At 35.9% G+C, this 21803-nt stretch overlaps 1 protein-coding gene across 3 annotated transcripts; it reads left to right on the forward strand.

The window, feature by feature from the left end:
- Positions 1 to 289: 289 nt before the first annotated feature.
- On the forward strand, positions 290 to 20160 carry LOC6541768. Of its 3 annotated transcripts, XM_001970799.3 has the most exons (8): positions 290 to 2178; positions 4675 to 4764; positions 6629 to 6724; positions 12685 to 12861; positions 12913 to 13230; positions 13288 to 13485; positions 19140 to 19577; positions 20041 to 20160. In XM_001970799.3, the coding sequence occupies exons 1-8, from the start codon at positions 469 to 471 to the stop codon at positions 20149 to 20151; spliced, it is 3138 nt and encodes a 1045-aa protein (XP_001970835.1). In that variant the 5' UTR covers positions 290 to 468; the 3' UTR covers positions 20152 to 20160. The 3 variants fall into 3 exon arrangements, with proteins under 3 accessions (XP_001970835.1, XP_026839337.1, XP_026839338.1); XM_026983536.1 differs by lacking the exons at positions 12913 to 13230; positions 13288 to 13485; XM_026983537.1 differs by lacking the exons at positions 12685 to 12861; positions 12913 to 13230; positions 13288 to 13485.
- Positions 20161 to 21803: the final 1643 nt, after the last annotated feature.

Here is a 21803-nt window from a genome sequence, read left to right on the forward strand (position 1 = left end):
GAATTGGGTCTTTTCAAAAACGAACTCTCTTTTTTTCTAACAATCTATCCCGATTCGTGGTTTGGGCATTAACAGTATTTTCTAACAGCGCGATTAAAAATATTAGTTTCAGCGAATCAAACAACTTAAGACCGCAACTTCTGTTACCTGCTTTCGCAGCTACAGTGTGATTTGATCTTTTGATGTAGCAACTACATTGCGTCGGAGTCGGAATGTTCTTATACTCAATGGCGAGTGCCGGGCTTAAACAAAAGAAACCTTTTTCGAATGTACTTATAATCAATGGCGAGTGCCGGGCTTTAACAACAGACACCTTATTCGATTTGGTTAAATAAATGTGAAAATAAACCGAGATTCTCTATGTGAAAAAACAAGCGCACCAGATTCGTAAAAATGTTACAACAAAATAATTAGTATAACGCCAGGCGGAAAACACTTATTAGTTTATCACAAACCATTTGAGAAAAAATGTCTGTTCCCAAGTGGCAAATGCATTCCAGAGAGATGGGAGAAGATTCAGATTCGCGTAACAGTACCTATGTACCCAAAATGGAACTGCTTAAAACAAATTATATACACCAAGGCAAGAACGCTATTATGTACAGGTCGAGCGAGCCACATTTTGCTGCGCGTCGAAGTAAAAAGACTCGTTTTGTAGAAAACCGCCGGCCACTAAGAAATCTTTCTCAAGCCAAGCATAGCCATAAAACCAGTCGCAGTCTCTGGTCGAATACCGTTAGGACTGAACCAAAAGTTCACTCTTTGGAATTGGTCTTGAATAAAAGTGAAGAAAAGGAGTATATACCAACGCTTAAGGCGCAGGACGCTTTTTCACAATCCTCTTGCTTTTGCCACAATCTAAGCATTGCCGCCACAGAGTTTGATGCTAATCTAAATGATGGTAATCAGCCGCATAGCTTGAAAGGTCAGTGTGACTACTCGTATTTTCTAACTGAGGCTGGCGGAATTCAATCGCGAGCAGACCGCATTGCACGCATTGAGACCAGCACCCATCTAAAACCAGAGGCCCAAATTCTTAAGCCCGTAACGGAACTTAACGAAACCGGCTTCGATCAACGTGCACCAGACTGGATATTTAAGAACACTAGAATTGGGGACGTCAGTAGCAGCAGTAAATTAAGCGCTTATAACTCCGAGTCACCTCCCGAAGAAAATAAGGGGTGTATTCTCCAACAGGCAACAATGTTAGATCGTGCGTATATAAAAAATCGTCGGCCACTGATAACCACTGAGGGCAAGATGGCGATGAAAGAAGCAGAACTTCGCCAGACCAATTATAGCGATATAAAGTACGACTACAAAACTTGTTCAACTTCCCAAGATTTACATATGAAAAAAGCAATACTAAATAAAGTTCCTTGTAGCAAGCAATGCAAACCTTTCCATAACGTGGATTATGATTATTACGAAAATATTCAAAAACTCCAATTGAGCAAGGAAAATGAAAGACAAATGAGGGACAATGGGGACCCTAACGATTTGCAGAACTTTTTAAAAAAGAATTTGATTAAGGCTACAACCAATGAATTGCTTAAAGCTGCCGCACAAAGCACAAAAAAGTGTAACATTGACTTAGAGCGCAAATTAAATGATCTGAATATGAGAGAAGAGGATCACAAATCCAATGACAGCGGAAACTGTTACAATAACGATCCTTATCTAGTATCCATGAGCAAAATGAATTCATTCAAATTTATCAGATCATATAATAAAGATTGTGACACAATTTTTCCTACTGGCAACCGGAGCGAACTAAAAGAATTTAGAAAGTTTATTAGGCCACAATCAAGTGACTTTTCATCAAGCGCTTCTGTTTCATTGTGTAGTTGCGATGGGTCTTGCTTAAACAAAGATTCTGTATGCGATTCCGAAGAAGATTGCTGCGAATGTAATGAATACCAATGTATCCCAACTCCCAATAACGACCTTTCCAAGGATGTCCTAAATGCAGTGGAAGGTGTTTTTTGGAACACGGCGTATGACGATTTTCAAGAAAACATAACATCAAGCTTTTGCTGCGCGTCTCTTTGTAATGATGATGGTTGCTCATACTTTGATGAAAGTTTAAGCGTTGACATAAAATCCAATAACGCACAAAGCCTACACGAGAGTGGAGTAGATGAAAAACTTTCACGGAAAACCATTAATTTGGTAAAGGTGAGTCTTATACATCTGTAGAGATGATAAACTTTTGCAAAATAAAGTACAAAGTTCTGTACAAACTAAAAAATAAATACCATAAATGAAATCTACTTGATATTCGAACTTTTTGAAAAATTTTGCATAATGGCAGTGTAGGATTAATTTAATTTGAATGAAAAAACACTAAACTCCGAATTTTTAGAAAAGTCTGCTATGAAAATTTTTTTAAATTGTTCGTACAACATTTCATTCATTGCTTAAAATATGAAAGAAAACGAAATTGGACTCATAAAAGGAGAAACTTTGCTTACGCTTTTCGTTGCAGTCTCTGAATATACAACAAGAATTGTAATGAATATACCATTTGTTGTTTTTTTGCGGGCTTGTAAAGTTTTTGTCAGCATTGCAATTGAGACAGGGGTTCGCTAAGGCATGTGTTAGTCATAAACTATCAGTGAAATTTATTAAAACAAGAAAGAGAAATTCTGCAAGCCGAAGCTTATATAGTCTTAAAATTTTAATATTAAAAAAAGAGACAGCACAATGTATGACCCCAAAAAAGCAGGGGTTTCTTTTCCATCAAAAACTAGTAATTTTTCGATTATTACGATGGCATCTAAATATACATATGTATATCATTCGTCCAATTGAATTGAAACCAAATTTATATATTGTCGAAAACCTGGTGTATGCCGAATTATAACAATTTATGATAAAAAAAGATTGTATGACTTCTTGTTATTTAATTACTTAATTTAATTTATTTTCAATTAATTAATTTTCCGACCTCTCCTATGCTCATATAAATGGCATCCGATTGTCATCCAATTTTAAACAAATTAAAAAGGAAATTAAATTTTGTCAAAAAGGTGGTGTCGAATTAGAACAGTTTATGATAACAAAAAACGAGTCGATGATTTTTTGTTATTCAATTTTATTTTCAATACATTTTCCGACTTCCCTATGACATTTCATAATATTGTCGTCCGATTATAACCAAATTAAAATTAAAATTTGTCAAAAAACGGGTATACCGAATATTAACACTTTATGATCAAAACGACGAAGCTACGATTTGTTTTCCATTAATTAGCTAGAAATTTCCGTCTAACTGTCCATATGAACGCTGTAATCCCGGCATCTATAAAGACTAGAAAGCTAGGATTAAGCATGTAGATTCTCGTAATGCCTACGTTGTCCGAACTTGCTACGTTCTCTAACTTCTGGAAATCGTTACGCCAATATTTTTAAAAAATGTAATTATATATTTTCTTTTATTTTCTTTATTTTAACTAATAAACATTAGTTGCCTTGTCAAATTTGATCATCAGCCCGCATAAATATTTTGAATTTCATATATTTATTTTATTTTTATCTATATTTCAAAATAATTATACCCGTTAAAGGCTATATAAAGTCCGTCTGTCCGTCCGCCTGTCCGTATGAACGCCTTGATCTCAATAACTACAAAAGCTATAATGTTGATATTAAGCATGAAGCTTCCAAAAACATAGACGCAGCCCAAGTTTGTTTTGAAATGTTGCCACGCCCACTCTTACGCCCACAAACCGCGCAAAACTGTCACGGCCACACTTTTGAAAAGTTTTGTGATATTTTTTCATTTCTTAATATATTTTGTACATTTCTAAAGATTTGCCAAAAACTTTTGGCCACGCCCACAAACCGACCAATTTTTTTAAATTTTCTTTTTCATTTTATTATTTTTTCCAAATTTCTACCGATGTTCCAGAAAATGTTGAAATTTCTCGTTTGCACTTCCACCAGCTGAGTGACGGGTATCTGATAGTCGCGGAACTGGACTATAGCATTATATTTTTTTATCGCAATTTCTACTGATATTCCAGAAAATTAAGAAATTTCTCGTTCGCACTTCCACTAGCTAAGTATCTGATAGTCGGGGTCCTCGACTATATAATTCTATCTTGTTTTTAACTGCGATTTTTTTCATTTTTAAATATATCTTGTACATTTCAATATATTTTCAAAGCAAATTTTTCCCACGCCTGTCAAAAAATGTGATATTTTTTCACTTTTTATAACTTGTAAATTTCTATAGATTTGCTAATGCCCAAAAACCGCCCAAAACTCTTACTGCCATTCTATAGCATTCTATCTTGTTTGTTTTATTTTTTACCAATTTCTAACGCCCACGAACTTCGTAAATCTCCTGCGCCCATTTTTAAAGATGTTTTGGTATTAATTTTTTTTTTCGTTTTATTATTTGTTTTGAAAAATTCTATGGGTATACCAAGTATTATATGGGTATACCTACACTTCTGAAATATTTTATAAGTGTTTTTGTTTTTATTATTGTTTTTCCCTATTTCTGCTCGTTTCTCGTTCGCACTTTCACTAGTAACGGGTATTTGATAGTCGAGGAACTCGACTAAAGCGTTCTCTCTTTCTTTTAATATATAATAAAATAATTAAATGTATAAAAAATATAATTAAAAGCTAGCTTTTAATTTCAATTCTCATTTTATTTTGCAGGCTGAGGATATTAAGGATTTAACACAAGGAAGCAGCGATGGCAGCGATACACATCTTTCAAAATTCAGTGAAATATTTAAAAATCCGCAGGTAATTAACATTTTATGGTTAGATAATTTAACTAAAATTACAGCCAATTTCGATGCGAATTAAATGAGCTAGTTAAGAAGGCTAAAAATAACGTCTATATTTGTTGCGATCTTCATTTTCTGAAATATCGGTAGAAATTGCGAAAAAAAAATTTTAAAAATAAGTAACATTTTCAAATGTGTGGGGTGCTAATTTTGTGCGGTTTGTGGGCGTTAGAATGGGCGTGGCAAAAAGATTTTGAGATAGAAATTTACAAGGCTAATAAAAAGATAAAAAGGTTGAGCGTGGCAGTTGGGCGGTTTGTGGGCGTGGCAACATTTTGAAACAAATTGGCCCTAGAAGCTGCGAGCTTAATTTCAATATTCTAGCTTGTACAGTAAGAAACGTTAAATTATTTTAATTTTGTATATAATATAAAACATCAGATGATCAGGAAAAGTCGAGGAACGAAAATTTGGGTGGTTACCCAGAGGGGTTTTGGCACTGCACATTGCCTAACATGTGTTTGTGAACGCCTACTTGTGCGGGCAGATCGGACATTGCTTTTTGCAGGAAGAAAAACATAAAAGAAGCCATCTGCATCATGATGGCTGCAAGTTATCGACAAAATGGACCAACGGTACGACCATAGCCATTAAAATGAACATGTGCAACCTAAGACCAGCGAATGAGACTGAAAGGCTGCATTTAACAACTGAAATTAAAAAAGAGACCAGATGAAGTTCACCCAATTAGTGCAAAGCAGCAAGACTTGAAAAAATGGTTCATTAAAGAAGACGCCACAAAGCAGATAATAGAGCTGTTGATGATGCGTTGTAGCAGTAGCAAAAAGGAGGGGAACAAAAGGAACTTCTGGCAGAAATGGAAACGATATCCATGACGTCGGAAATATTGAAGACTAGAATAAAAACAAGTAGGATCTTCTATTTAGGTTGAAAGGGATCTTATTCAGCAATGAAAAGAACACGAGCCTGCTCTACCTCAACTCAAAAATAGATTTACTATCAGTGAATAGCTTTTCGAAATTGATAGAATATGAGAGGGCAGGTGAATGGGTTTCGATAGATATTAACAGCTAACCTGCAAGCCCAGTTCTTAGGTAGCTTAAAAAAATACAAGTCACGAAGCTAAGGCACAGTCTTAAAAACATTATTCGCTTTCAAAAAAAAATTCAAGGAACTAAAAATCTAGAAAAGGAAACAAACGCACACAAAATCGCAAAAAATAATATAAAATGGTAGACCATTATGTTTGAGATGAGGCCCTTAATAAAATCCAAACATATCTGAACTGCAATAGCTTGCAACTTCAATAAAATAAGCAGTGTAATGCTAATCTATAGGTTTCTATGGCAAACATAATAGTTGTAGGTGTCTTAAGTGTCAGAATAGGAAGACATCAGTGTGTTCCCATGAGAATAGACGCCACAGGCAACAACGAAGTGTGTATCAGGGCTGCAATGAATACCAGAGTGGATCAAAATGAAAAAAAAAATAATTCAAGGACAACTAAATGGCAGAACGTTAGGAAACACCAAAAGAAGCTTTACATTTGTAAAAGGCCAGAAACACTACAGCGGATCATTCGAGATAGACATGCAAAAAACTGGCATTTCAGTAGAGAGATCTCAGAAGCCGTCAAAGAATGTAAGCTCGTTTGATTCACTTGCCCAAAATGCCCAAGCTGCAAGCTATAAGCTGCAAGTGAAAGGAGTTGCTCAGTAGGAAACAAAGTCTACAAAGTACAAATCAAAAATCGGTTGAATAAATATAAAATATTTTTTACCGCAACTGTCATTCAAATTCATTTTCTCAAAATTGTACGCTTTACCTATTTATAATTTATTTAAAATTATATTTTTTAGGACACAGAAATGCATCGACACAGACGTGGTCATGTTTTAAGGGAACTTTTTGAAACGGAGAAAATATACGTTAATGAAATAGCGTCAATCTTAAAGGTAAGTAAAATGATTGAGATAGAAAACACATTGAAAGGAAAACAAGAGAGAGAGCGAGCGCTATAGTCAAGACCATCGCCTGTCGAATACCCGTTTTGGCACATATCTAAAAGTTGGCAAAAAAACAACTAAATTAAAAATATATAAATATTTTTTAAACCGTAAAGCTATAAACAGCAGAGAAAGAGAGAGCTTAGATGCTCCGGCAGCTTCTCTGCATAGACGTCGAATAATATTATTGCACACCTGATGTATCGTAGAGCCCAATTGCACCATATCTCAGAAGCCTCAGGCGTGGAGAAAAATGGTCCACAAAAGTCGGTGCCAGTAACTTCAAACGCATGAGGAAACACCTGACGCACTTCCTTACTGTCTTAATTACAGTTTTCCTCCCATTAATAGGTCAATATTGGGATCGAAATATGCTGAGACGAACCATCGTACCAAGGGATCACCCAGTTATTATAGCCATTATATAATGGTACGATGGTTGGGTGTGGTCATTGAAATCAAACGAAGAGTTTTTCTGACGTCTAACTAGCTTAATGAAGCAAGACAAATGAGTTAGATAGCCTTAAAATTCCCCTAATGTTCCAAGATTTGTTAAGGAAAATAATCCAAAACTGGGATCGAATGCTGAGACGAATGTGAGTTATATTGGTCAGAGATGGTCATGGAGATTGTCAACCTCCAGAAACAACCCTTTTGAATTAGGGGCGCCAATCAAAAAAATATGAGGACGATGAAATTCTGAGTTCGCGAGCTTAACACTTTGGGTTATTTTCCAGCTGCAAATGTCAATGTTAAAGGTGGGCTGACATTCTGTCATATTGGAAGAAATAACAGCAATGTCGGTCAAGTATTCAGACGTTCGAGATCGCATTGAAACCATCTGACAAACCATCAGTCTCAAATCTTGAATCGCCTATTCGGGTAATGCAAGCGGAAGTTCTTAAGTTGAATAAGCTGATTTACGAATCGGGATCTTATAAGGTAAGTTAAGAGCCCGACTTGAGAAAAGCACGGCAAGGAACAAAGGTTCCTGAAAGATTTTTCTCTAATACGGCGGCAGTTGCTAGGAGCGCAACATCTTTATTGTGCGAGAAGAGCAGCAGACGTCCCAGGATGCTACGGCAATTTTTGAGTCAGAGACCAGAGTTTCTCCATGCTGCAATCTTTCTTGTGATGAAGGCGAGGCCAAGATTCCCAGGGGAAGGCTAGTGTGGTGCTTAGATCCGCATGCTCGGCAATTGACGGAATTGCACTGCTTCAGTTCATGGCCAGTCTTAAGGCAATTTATGCAAAGATGGCACAGGTCGAAGGGTTAAAATTGGTTTCAAGAAAGGCGGATAGGATGTTTTCTATGATGATGCTTTCTATGTTTGTGAGGTCAGGATGGCTATCGTAGTAAACATAGAATGAAAGTCTAGACAATTAGCATAGCCTCCAGCGAACTTCGGAAGCTCAAGTAGGCCAGTAAATTTCTCATACAAATTACTTTTAATTACATAAAAATCCAGTACTTTGAGTTTGTTCAGTATTTTTCTGAATGTTTGTTGAAGATTATCGATGAGCTCCAATCTCTCATGAAGAAAGAACTTGTAAAACGAAATTAATCAATTTTTTTAATGTTGCAAGCAAATGTTTGGTGCTCAACCAGCGGTCTTAGCAGAGCGTTTTAATTATGTATTATTTGCACTAGGTATTGTTTATGCACAAATCGTCGGGGTCCCGAAACGCTGAGCTAATAAGCTTTTTTATTAGTTTTTATTATTATAAATTTAAATGATTTAAATGTTGAGGTTTCGAAAGAATGTAATTTATAATGCGCATATGCATAGGTTACGAAAGCGAATGACAAGAGCGACTTAATTGAAAAGCTTACAACGGAACGCAAGAGAGAGGCGAGCCTAGACGCATACTTTGTAAGGTCGGGCTTTCTTGTACCTTCTACATACTTTTCAACAAATTTAGTATACTTGCAAATGGTATAAATGTCTGTTGTCTACCAAATAGGAATTTATGAACAAAACAACGACATTTTTACAAATAAATTACATTATTTTATAAAACTTTTAATTTATATTCCGACTTCTGCTATGACAGCTGTATTCGATAGAGTCCGGATCCGACTGTTGCGCTATGACAGTGACTGTTGCTATAGTCGTCCGATTTTGTTCAAATTAAAATTAAAATAAAATAATGATGCAATGAAACAATGAAGCTAGGATTCCTTTGCATTAATTAGGTAACAATTTTCCCATACCCCTGCATACCGTATTTTTTATACATGTTATTCGAAGAGTAAAAGGGTATACTAGATTCGTGAAAAACTATGTAACAGGTAGAAGGAATTCTTCCCAACCATATAAAGTATATATTCTTGATCAGGATCAACAGCCGAGTCGCTTTGGCTATGCCCACAAAAGGTTGAAAGACTTGTATTCTTCCTTGTAACATTCTTTTTTACAAATCTAGTTTAACATTTTATTCTACGATTACCGGCTATAAAAATGAAATATTGGAAGTGTCAATCTTCTGAAACAGCCACGTTTATATTAAGACTGACTCCATGTTGAGAAAGTAGTTGTGAACCAGAAGTTGAAAAGAGCAGTCGATTGTTAAAATAAATAAAAATATATACATTTTAAAGGCCATAAACTTCACATGTGCAGCAATTTACGGTCGTCTAGCTAAAAATGTGGTTGGCGGCACCTAACGTACCAACCAGTGGCAACAAGGCTAAACTCACGAAAGGTGTTGTTCATTATCAGAGGCTGGAAACGAGCCCAACCCGTATCTAGCCCAAAAGTTGGTCAAGGTAGCCCAAGGGAGACGAGTGGTTTGCTATAGCTGAAGGAGTGTTGGCTCTACAACACACACGCTGTAAGATCGAGGCTGACAAAAAGGAGCTCCAGAAAATTCCTGCACAAATAAGAATTTCTTCACCAAGAGTGACCCAATGACCGAAAACCGCAGCCAAGGCGAAATAGTAAAAAAAAGCAGTGGTCAATAAGAATATTATCGAAAAAGCAGTTGGTGGAAAAATGCCAAAGCCCGACAGAAGTGCCGTTATCGATAATGGTGGTGATATCGATGGTAATAACCACGAATTGCAGTTGTAAATAAAAGATGTGAATCAAATATTTCAATTGCGTTGGACAAAGAAATGATCATGGCTTATCGATGGATTGGATTGTCGTGTTTTAATGTTTGGGCATAGCCCAGCGCTGCTTGCACGCATCAACAGGCATCATGGAACCGGCAGAGAATCTGTTGGAGCAGCTGATGTTAGCATTCCGCAATATATTTTCCAAAAGCAGAAGCACAGCGAACATTTAAGAATTTAAAATGAAAAATTCTCAGTGTATTATAAAGCTAAGATGGTGTTTGCGATTCGAGGGAATACCCGCACAAAAATTGATGCTTTAAAGATTCTATGCAAATTTTTAGAGCGTTTGAGCAAGCCTTAACTTATTTTGACAGTCGAATTATATCTCCTATGGTTACAGCATGTACCCTCTGTCAGTCCAATTGAAGCCCATTGAAGCCTATTGAAGCCCAATTTCATGAAGTCTCGGAACAATATTTTGCCAATAAAAAAAAGGGGAAAAATGTTATGTTTTATACTTAAAGGAAGAAAAAAATGCTACTTTCATTTAACGGTTGTTGCTAATGGGTATGGCTATGATCCATGAAGTGGTTTTGGGCAGATTTTTTGTATGATTTAGATAGATAAATTTAGATATTTAGTAGAAAATTAATTAGAACATAACCGAACGAAAGCTAGTGTAGATCTGATATTGCCTATAACGAATTTAGAACTGAAATTTCATAAGCAGAGCAAGCAGTTATGAATGATACGAATTAAACAATAGTTCAAATAGTTACGGGAAAACGCAACGAAACATCAGGTCAAACAGTTACGAGCCGCCAGCACGTTAAAGATATTCCGATCCTTGTTTTATATTTTTAAAGATTTATAAAATTTCTACAATACCAAAACAATGGAATGACCTTTTTGACAAAGCATTTTGGAGCAGAAGAAATTAATTGTATCGAGGCACCGGTATTAGAATTATATAATTAGAAGGATGACATAGAATTACATTTCGACGCGAGCGCGTTGGTTTTGGTGCGGTGCGCTTACAAAAGAAGAACGATCCCGTATTCTATTTCTCTAAGCGTACCGCAGCAGAAGAGACAAAATTACATAGTCTTATGCGTTTGTAGGTTTAGGATAAAATTACAAATATTACAAATTACAAATACGTCAACCTGGTGACCGACTGTATTGCCTCTATATAATGGAAATCTTAATCCAAAGATATCCAGATGGGCTTTGAAAGTGAAAAACTATGATCTGTCACAGAGCTGGGAACAAAATTCAACATGTTGATGCACTCAACTAATAATACTTAGTACTAGAAACTAGACGTTTTGAAGAGAATTTAATTTAAGAAACTGAAAACTCTGTTAGAAAAGAGCACTTAAGTTATTTGAAATGGGGAACGGTATAGTGTACAGAAAAGCAAATGATAATGGGATACAATTTTATGTCAAGTAGAAGGGACTTACAGGAGTCTTGGATCGACGTTAGCGAAATTAGTTGATTAGAGTTAAGGAGTGTACTGGGATTGTTGCAGCCGACCGTTAATTAAAAAGCTTTTAACAAGACTTTTCAATTTATTGTCATTTATAAATGAATTATTCAATTTCACAAACAACTTTTTTAAGAGCTATATAAAACCTCTGCTTTCCATTGAGATCGCACTACAGCTGTCCTATCGATCCTTCGCGACATGTAGTCACGAATCGGTCAATAACAAGGATAATGTCGTAGATAATATTGAGCATGCCCTTAATAATACATTACATAGAAGTATTATACAACTTCCAAGTAAAATGCTTTTTGGGGTAGAGCAGAAAGGAAAGATTGTTGAAAGACTTAAGGATAAGATAAAAGACATCAAAAATTGTTCAAATTGTTCAAAACACAAAAAAGGAAAGAAGCATTGGCCACCAGAAAGAGGTTCAAAATGATGTTGAAAAGTTGTAAAGCACAGCTGCATATAATCGAGTGTCTCGACAATCAGACACCTGTTATCTGTCAATCATCGGATGGCTCAGGGATGGTCAGGATTCGTCTCAGGAATTTATATTTTGTTCAGGGGGGGTTGTTGTGCGAAATCCCGACCCAGTCCCACAGGAGAAGATGAGGAAATTATACAGTAATTGGCGATTGGGTCTTTATTCGTGGGTAGTTAATAGGTTTACAATAGTCTTCAAGGCGACGGCTGTTTTCTTGGTGGATCTGAATGCCGTCGTTATCCTGCCGTGCCGGTCGATGTGGGACTCGCCGGAGGATGCGTGCGTGCCTTCTGTGAAGTCCAATGTCTACCAGTTAGTGGGGAAAGTTTGAAAGGGCTTTTAGGTCTACCCAGGTGAGAATGGTTTGAGAGGCCCTTTCAGGTCTACTTCTGTGAAGTCCAATGTCTACCAGTTAGTGGGGAAAGTTTGAGAGGGCTGTTAGGTCTTAAGGTCTCTTTCTGATTATTTATCTACCTGTGTCTGTCCACCTTTTTGAAAATTTTGGATATATTTTAATTTTTTTATAAGTCTTGAAAATTACAATAGATATGACAAAAAACTTGACAAAAACAAACTGCCCATTTATTTATTTCATTTTATTGTTTTTCTCATCTCTATCTTTATTTTTTGTTCGCACGTCCACTATCTGAGTAACGGATATCTGATAGTCGGGGTTAGTCGAGTTGACTATAGCGTTCTCTCTTGTTTTATCGATAGTTCTGAGTTCTGTTTCGTACAAAAGTTTTACAAAATCAATGCATTAAATAAATACATTTAAATGCTTTTGCATTAAAATTTTTATTTAGTTTTCTAGATCATAGTTCTTATAAGTTACAATTAAATATATTAAAATGAGTAATGATTTTTAGGGCTACTATGATCGCTTGAAGTCTGACGAAAGAGCTCCTGCCAGTTTGCAAGGCAATGCAAATGTGATCTTTGGGAATCTTCATGAGCTCTACTCATTTCATAAAGATGTTTTCCTTAAGGATCTTGAGAACTGCATATCAGTCACTGAACGCGTCGCACTATGCTTCGCCAAAAGGGTACGATTAATCAAATTATGCAAAGAGTTTTTAAAACAGTTTCTTTTACAGCGAGACACATTTTATCATTTGTACTCATTTTATTGTCAAAATATCCAACGCTCAGAAAAATTACGTGAAACCTTAGTGGATACTCATATGTTTTTCCAAGAATGTCAAATAAGACTTGGTCATAAACTTCCTCTGGCTGCATATTTGCTTAAGCCAGTTCAAAGAATTACAAAATACCAACTTCTTTTAAAGGACTTGCTGCTCTTCACTGATAATGATAGCTGCAGAAATGAACTTAAAAATGCATTGGACTGTATGTTAATCGTTTTGAAGTGCGTAAACGATTCGATGCACCAAATTTCAATAACAGGGTTTCCGGTAGGTACTCCTTTTCCAAATAAATAATAAATCGGACATTAATTGCGTTTTTTCAAGAGTGATTTAGCACAACAGGGTGATCTTTTGATGCAAGACTCATTCCAGGTATGGATAGAGTCTAAAAAGGACATTCGTCTTCGAATGAAGCCAAAACGGCGACATATCTTTTTATATCAAAAGTCTTTACTGCTTTGTAAGCAAATATCAAAGCCGGGACATGACAAAAGCAGCTATCAATTTAAAAGCGATGTTAAGGTGAGTCATATCTTATGGGAGGCAAAGCGGCATATCGCTTTTGTTTGCATATTATTGGAGTCTTGCTAAGTACTCCATCTGACTCTCTATCCGTTCACTGCTTGGGAAACGAATGACAGAGCTTAAGTGATGAAATTAAATGTATATAAGGGAGAATGCTATTGTCGAGTTCCTTGACTGGTAGTGGAAGTTGCATATTCATATATTTACTACAAGAACTACTAAACGTTATATGGTTGGAAAACGTTCTTTTGCCAGTTACATACGTTTCATCACATCTAGTATAAATATTTCGTGGTGATGAATTTTCTTCTTTATATTTAGCATATCTCCTTTGCTAGTTCAGTAACATAAAATTTTCGTGACATGATGACACCGATTAAATTCTAATGAAAGACCAAGCTGTGATAATGTGTTGGAACGAAATACAAAAGCTTATGTTTGTCAAATCGTTTAAAGGTGTCGCGAACTTTTTTTTGTTAAGCGAAAAGGGATTAAATTCTTGGAGTACCCTAAAAAAGTCTTTGTTGGACGACCTCAGATGGAGAGTGAGCAGCAAACCAATCAATACACATGCAACTTGGGGAGAGAAAACGACGTGTTAACGCATGTGTTCTGGAAGAATTCGTTCTCATCCAATATGTGATCGACGGAATTAATGTACTGTCATTAAACAAATCCCTGCTTTATGGAGCAGAAAACTTGTTTTAAGTGCAATAAATTTTCTCACATCTCAATAAACAGTCCACATGGCGACAAGCCGACGTCAAAGAATGCAAGTCCATTCCTCTAGTTTAAAACAAGAGAAAACGCTATAGTCGAGTACCCGACTATTAGATACCCATTACTATGCTAGTGGAAGTGCGAGCGAGAAATTTCAACAATTTCCGAAATATCGGTAGAAATTGGTAAAAAATAATAAAATTAAAAAAATTGAAAATATAAATTAGGAAGTGTTTACGTGACAGTTTTGGGCGGTAGAGTGGGCGTGGAAAAGAGATTTTATGCAAATCGATAGAAATTTACTAAACATTAAAAAAATCAAAAATATCTAAAAATTTTTCATATATGTACATTTGTGGCATTTTTGGCAAATCGATAGAAATATACACAATTAATAAAAAAAAAAATGGAAAAATATAAAAAAAAAAACATACCGTTTCGGGTGGTTTGTGGGCGTTAGATTGTGCATGCCAACATCATTTAACAAACTTGTGCTGCGTCTCTAGAATCGCTTACCTAATCTTAACTTCTAGCTTCTATAGTTCCTGAGATCTCGACATGGCCAGATCGACTCGGCTTTTGATCCTGAGCACGAATATATGTATATATTTTATATAGTTGGAAATGCTTATATCTACCTGTTACATCCTTTTAACGAATCTAGTATACCCTTTTACTGTACGAGTAAAACGTATAAAAAAATTTGGGAGTGACAGTTGTTGGCGGCTTGTGAACGTGGCAAAATGTTTTTTTTTTTTAACCTATAGAACTCTACAAGACCAATACAAAACTGAAAAAAATATCAAAACATTTTTTAAAAGTGTGTTCGTTACATTTTTCGTCGGTTTGTGGGTGTTGCATGCTAAGTCTCAACGGTCTAGTCGGAAACGCTTCCTCTTGCCTGTTACATTCCTTTTTACTGTACGAGTAACGGGTAATAACTACGAGGACGAAGTAATGTGTTTGGCTACCCAGCTTGTATCATAATCTTTATCGAATACTTCTTTGAAGGTGTTCCAGACTCCAAGGTAAAAAAGACTTTACTATACCAAGTCAAGAACTATGAGGCAATTGAAAATTCCAAGTAGAGAAGCAACCATCTGCAAAGTAAGTCAAGTAATGACTCTTACTCCATTGATGATGAGAAAAAGTTCTTATGAGCGATTGGGAAGGTCAGGAAATGTTTCTAGTATGGAGACGAGATTGTTCAAAATGAGACAACAAATGTTTTTCAAGCAACCAACCAAAGCCCAAGGCTGCTCAATGAAATGTAGACAAACAAGAAAAGAACACAAATTTAGTACAGCTGGAAAGCAAGACAAAGCCAACAAACGTGTTTACGTCTTCAAGCCTAGAGTTCAAGGGATTTTTGGATATGGAAGCAGATCCTCGTTTTCTATGTCATTAATTTATAGCTCGGAAAAGGGAACCTGACATCAGGTGGGAAATGTTTGAGATGGCAGAGATCTGTAAGTAAAATTCCACTTAGCCGATGAAGACATGAAATTTCATGTGATTTTAGGTGGAACTCTTCTTTTAACCTAGGTCCTACCAAGATTATACAATCAATCAGGTGGTGTGAAAACTGAAACAGCAGGTTCAATATGGGTACAGGATCGAAGATCTTCGATGAAATTGCTAAACGAATACCAAAGATTGTGCATGGTATCTATATAGTAAACAAAAAGCAAGCTTCAAGTAAAGTTGTCGCATTTTACGCATTAGCACCGAGGTGTTGCAAAACAGGAAAGACAATAGTAAATTTAACGAGAAAACTGTGAGGGAACATTTTCACAGCATTGGACTTAACCGATGTGTATTTTCATGTTGGCACTATAATTCAAACTAAAGACGAAGTGGAAGGTTAGGGAACAGAACGGACTGCGAATCTAAAGTGCTAAGTGTAAAATCTTGCAGAGCAGGGTACATTTTTTTTGGTTACATCGTTGATAACGGTTCAATCACACCAAGCAAATTTTCTTGTGCCGTCTGATCGAAAGGCTATACAGCGATTCGGCAATGTTTTTACAAGACTATAACTACGAAATATAACATCGATCACGAACAAAGATAAGGCATGTAGACGCCTTTAGTACAATCTATATTTTTAAGATATAAATACAGCTCAGTTTTAGTTCACATAATAGATCGATGCAAGCAGATGCAAGATACACTGCATAGCAGTTTTGTTATACCCGTTACTCGTTGAGTAATTCGTGGAAAAGTAAGTAACAGGCATAGTATATATATTATATTCTTGACTAGGATCAATAGCCGAGTCGATCTGGCCATGTCAGTCCGTCCGTCCGTCCTTCCGTCCGTCTGTCTGTCCGTTCGTATGAACGTCGAGGTCTCAGGAACTATAAAAGCTAGAATGGCATGACGCTTCCAGAGACATAGACGCAGTTTGTTTCCAAATGTTGCCACGCCCACAAACCGCCAACACTTTTGAAAAAATTTTAAATTTTTGTTTCATAGTTTAAGTTTTTTTCGCAATTATTACCGATATTCCAGAAAATTATGAAATTTGTCGTTCGCACTTCCACTAGCTGAGTAACGGGTATCAGATAGTCAGGGAACTCGACTTTAGCATTCTTTTAATTCGATCCTTACTGATCACTTTTTTTGGTGAATGACTTGGTGATGAGTAATCATTGTGGCATCAATAAAAAACAACGTAGAGAGAGGAGATTACTTTGGTTCGTCTTTGTTGGTTTGTCACATGTTATAATATATAAAAGGCGTTATTGGAAATGTTAACATGAGAAAACGATATATTCGAGGTTCAAGACCGTCAGATAACCATTATTCATTGAGTGGAAGTGCGAACGAAAACTTAGACATTTTTTTGGCATATCAATAAAAATTGACAAAGAACAATTTTTTGTAATTCAAAATTTTTTAAATATGTAGGATTGACAGTTTTGAGTGGCTTGTGGGCGCTGAAGTGACTTGCCCAAAATATTTTGGGTATACGTGGCAGTTTTAGGCGCTTTGTACACGTTAGAATGGGCGGGGCAACAAAAAAAAACTAAAAAATTTGTAATGAAAAAAAAAAATAAAAACATTTTTTAAAAGTGTGGGTGTAGCTTTTGTGGGCATTAGAGTGGGATTAGCAACATCAGGAAGCAAGCTAGCGCTATGAGTCTGCGTGCTTAATCTCAATTTTCCAACTTTTTTAGTTTCTAATATATGAATTTAATTCCTTAAGAATATACCGAGGTTGTCAAAAGTATTTCATGGGGGAAAAATAGAAGCATTGAACTGATGGTTGTCTGTTGTCAGAAGTATTTACACACAATTTTTACACGTCAAAATTATTTACACACAGCTTTGTTAATTGATTTTTGCGTTTTTTATTGAATTTAAACGAAATATTTTATATTATTTTAATATGTGATTATGTTAAGCCAACTAATATCTAGTTACTCCGCCTTTGGCATCAATGACTGCTTGGAGCCTTGCTGGTATTGACCGGACCAAGTTGTGCGCAAACTAAAGAGGTAATTTTGACCAAATTTCCGTAATTTCGGCTATAGTTTCATCGCGCTGGCGATCTCTCTCAAATGTCCTCTGACTCCTAACATAAGCCCAGACATTTTCGATAATGTTATAATCGGGGCTTTGTGCGGGCCATGGAAGTACCGCCTGATTTATGTCTTTCAAGAACTTGGTTGGTACTCGGCCCTTGTGGCATGGAGCATTGTCCTGCTGCAAGATCCAGTCATTCGTGGAGAACAGTCTATTTCATGAGGTTAATGCGTGCTCATTTAAGATATGGAGGTATCCTGTTTGATTTAGTGTACCCTCTATCGGTACCATGTCTCCAAATCCATAGTAGCTTAAACAGCCCCAGAACATCACCGTGCCACCACCAAACCGATTGATTGGCTGGACGGCATTACCCTTTAGTTGTTTTGGGAGATGCATAAATTGCTTGCAGTCCATAAAACATCAAACCAGAACTCGAGAGGCTTCTATTTATACTCCAAGACAAATGCGAGACGTTTTTCCTTGTTTCTTGGGGTAATATCAACTACTGCACGAACAACATAGGTGTTGATGTCAATTTCCTTCATTCTGCGACGCAGTGTACTATCGCTAATATGTTTTCCAATTAAATTTGTCGAAGCTGCAATAATTTTAACGGTACTTATGGTGGGATTACTTAGTACAACTCCTATAATGTGTCTGCAGTCTCTTGGGTTCAATGCAACTTTTCGGGCAGTTATCTTTTTATTTTCCAAATTTTCCAGTGTGTCCTGTTTTTTAACTAAATTGTACACAGTTTTTCGTGACATTTTGTACAACTCAGCTAATTTGGATGCAGAAGTACCAGCCTTAAATTTAGTGACAATCTCGGCTCGATGCTCAACTGATAGCTATTTAATCTATTTTCATCTATTAATCTATTTTAATCTATATTTAATCTATTAATTTAACTGTTAACAGTTAGTTTAAGTTCCAATTAAGCGATCAACATCAACTAGAACTTCACTTACTCAATGCAAATCAAAGACTAATCTTCAATTTGCACTGTGTAAATAATTTTGACGTGTAAAAATTGTGTGTAAATACTTCTGACAACAGACAAGCATCAGTTCAATGCTTTTATTTTTAGCCCATGAACAGTTATTTTTTACACTTCATCTTTTGTTTGCTTCTGTATAGATGTAGAAGCACGACAAATACCGTTATGTTCGTTTCTGAGTACAAAAGCAGCAGCAATAAGCGATCAAAGTTGACAATTGAAAAAAAAGCACGTTGTGTAAATACTTTTGACCACCTCTGTACATACTTTATAGGGTCGGAATCGCTTTCTTCTACAGGTAACATACTTTTTGACGAATCTGGTATACTATTTAATAATAATATAATACTTTTGTTAATTATGTAAGAAATTGTATTCCATACATTGTTTTACATTGTAGATGTCTCAAGTTGGCTTAACTGAGTCCGTTCACGGCGATGAAAAACGATTTGAAGTTTGGCTTAAGGGACGCCAGGAAGTTTATACGTTGCAAGCACCAACAATCGGTGTAAAAGATATGTGGGTTGCCGAAATTAAAAGGGTGTTATTTAACCAACTCGAAAAGCTTAAAGGCGATCAAATAGCGAAGTACAACGTAAGACATCAAAGCCTATGGCAGAAAACTTCTTGCAAAACCCCCAACATTACCCTTTGTCCATCAAGAAAAAGCTTAGAACACCCCGTAAATGATTCCAACCGAAACACGAAAAGCAGAAGTGATAAAACGTGCTCATCAGATAAGAATATTGTAAATGAACTATCGGTTAAGGATCAACATGAAAATAGCAGTTGGAGCTCAGACTGTTCAGACATTGATAACGATGAAAGAACTAACCCGGTAAGTAATGGAAGCGAATACTTCTCCTATTTAACTGAAAACAAATACATTATTCTTAGTTAATCTTGCCATGTCCGTAAGATATATAACATATATATGTACAACTATTTAGGCCATTGTACGATTCAGTTCTAGCACGGTCCGAGCAGTTTTATAATTTCGTTGAAACTAAGCGTAAGACCTTCATTACGACTGCTCATTCGCCAGATCCCGACCGAATTATTGGCTCTGTGTGCTTATTCGCGAGAGGCTTGTGCAGGCCGCCCGGCGTTAGCACATAAAGCGCAGCTGTTGGCTACGCTGAGCCATGTCCGTCTGTTCGTCTTTCTTCCTTGCTTAGAGTGTATTCTTAATGTTTTAGTTAAAGCAGCATTCATTTATGAAAGTATTAAATGTCTTTGTTATAAGATGTTTTATCTTTTAATTCTAAAATTAACATTTTTAATTTGGACGATGTTTACAGATACTGATGCAGAAGACTGGACCACATAAGCTTTTATGGAACCGATCAAGTATTCATCATGTCTTTATTAAAAGCGAATACATCTTAAATAGAAAGGCTGTAAAAAATTAAAACCATAAAGTCTCAATTTGTTTGTATTTACTAAAGTGTAAACTAAGACGCGCTGTGTCTATTTCTCTGGAATCTGCATGCCTAATCTCAACTTTCTAGCTTCTATAGTTCCTGAGATCGCGACGCACGCAGAGACGGACGGAAAGAAGGCCAGATCGACTCCGGTATTGATCCTGATCAAGAATATAATATATATATTTTATATATTCGGAAACACTTCCTTCTACCTGTTATATTCTTTTCAACGAATGTAGTATACGCTTTTACTGTACCAGCACAACAACTCTTTTCATTCAAAACCAAGATCACACTGCCCTGTTCTTATTTAATATTTTATGATTTTATACATATAAGTATTTTATATATATAAGTATTTATTTATATTTATAAATATATATATAAGCTAACACCAGCTGTACGCTCCCCCTTCACCCTACACATCGCAAAGCTGAAACTGGTCATCGTTCTCCAAGTGGGCTAGTACTCGGCTAGCGCTGTCAGCAACAATGAGCAAGGCACCGAGGGTCACGTTGTGCCCGATCAGCACTTATTCCGTGTGACCCAGGAGTTAACCGGTTCTTGGCTAAAAAGCCCAGAAGCACTCCCGCTCGAGCACCAGAGCCATCCGGAGTAGCCAACTAGATCCCACCATGAAACTTTAGTAAAAGCAATTACTTACTGCGGCAATACAATTTACGAGTGCTAAAACATTGTTTTTTACGTAAATAAAATTTAAACAAATACACATAAGAATAAGCAATTATTCACTGCGGCAATCCAATATGCGAGTTCCAAAATATTGCAAGCAGCAACTAAACACACAAGCAAAAATTTAAATACAAACAAAAATGTCTCATTGGAAAATCTTTTTAAATGCCGCCGGCATAATACAATTCACGTAACAGTGTACATTGTTAGCTTGCGGTAATCTACCAGATAGGCCTTATGATGAGATCCATCAAAGAGCTCCGTGGTGGATTGTGTGTCACTCCGTACCTTAGTAGGCACACGCCAAAAACAAATACGGACCACCGGGCCAATAGTGTAACAATTTGGGAGCGGATAAAACGAGTAAAACATAAAATTATTAAAAAATTAGGACAAACAAAAATTTCTTTCTCTTTCAAATAACAATTCCTCTACGCACATCACCTCGTCACGACACATGCACAAAATAAATTAAATAATTTGTAAAGTTAAATCAAGTAAATTAAATAAATTAAACAAAATATTGTGAAAATAAATAAAGTCAGTATATAAAATAATTTAAGCAAAACATCTTATAAATAAATAAATTAAACAAATTAAATAAACTAAGTAAAATTTGTTAATAAAAAATTAAGTAAATTAAAAGCAAAACACACGCAACCAAAATAAGAAGAAATATAGCGATAAAATAAATAAAAAAGAAAAAAAAATTACATTCTAAAGTCGCATTCTTTTCTTATCCCGACAGAACTCTCATGTTGTACCATTACACAAATTGTAACAACGTCAATACATAAAGAGCATACAAGAGTAGGTGAAATATTTCATTTTATCTTCCTGCCACATATTACAAATTCAAAAAAAAAGAACACTAAAAATACAAAATACAATAGCAAATCTTTATACCAAATATTCGTTCAGCATAATAAAGAATTTTTTCGCTT

This window comes from Drosophila erecta, unplaced genomic scaffold, assembly GCF_003286155.1.
Source record: "Drosophila erecta strain 14021-0224.00,06,07 unplaced genomic scaffold, DereRS2 tig00000307-arrow-arrow-pilon, whole genome shotgun sequence".
Classification (NCBI taxonomy): Eukaryota; Metazoa; Arthropoda; class Insecta; order Diptera; family Drosophilidae; genus Drosophila; species Drosophila erecta.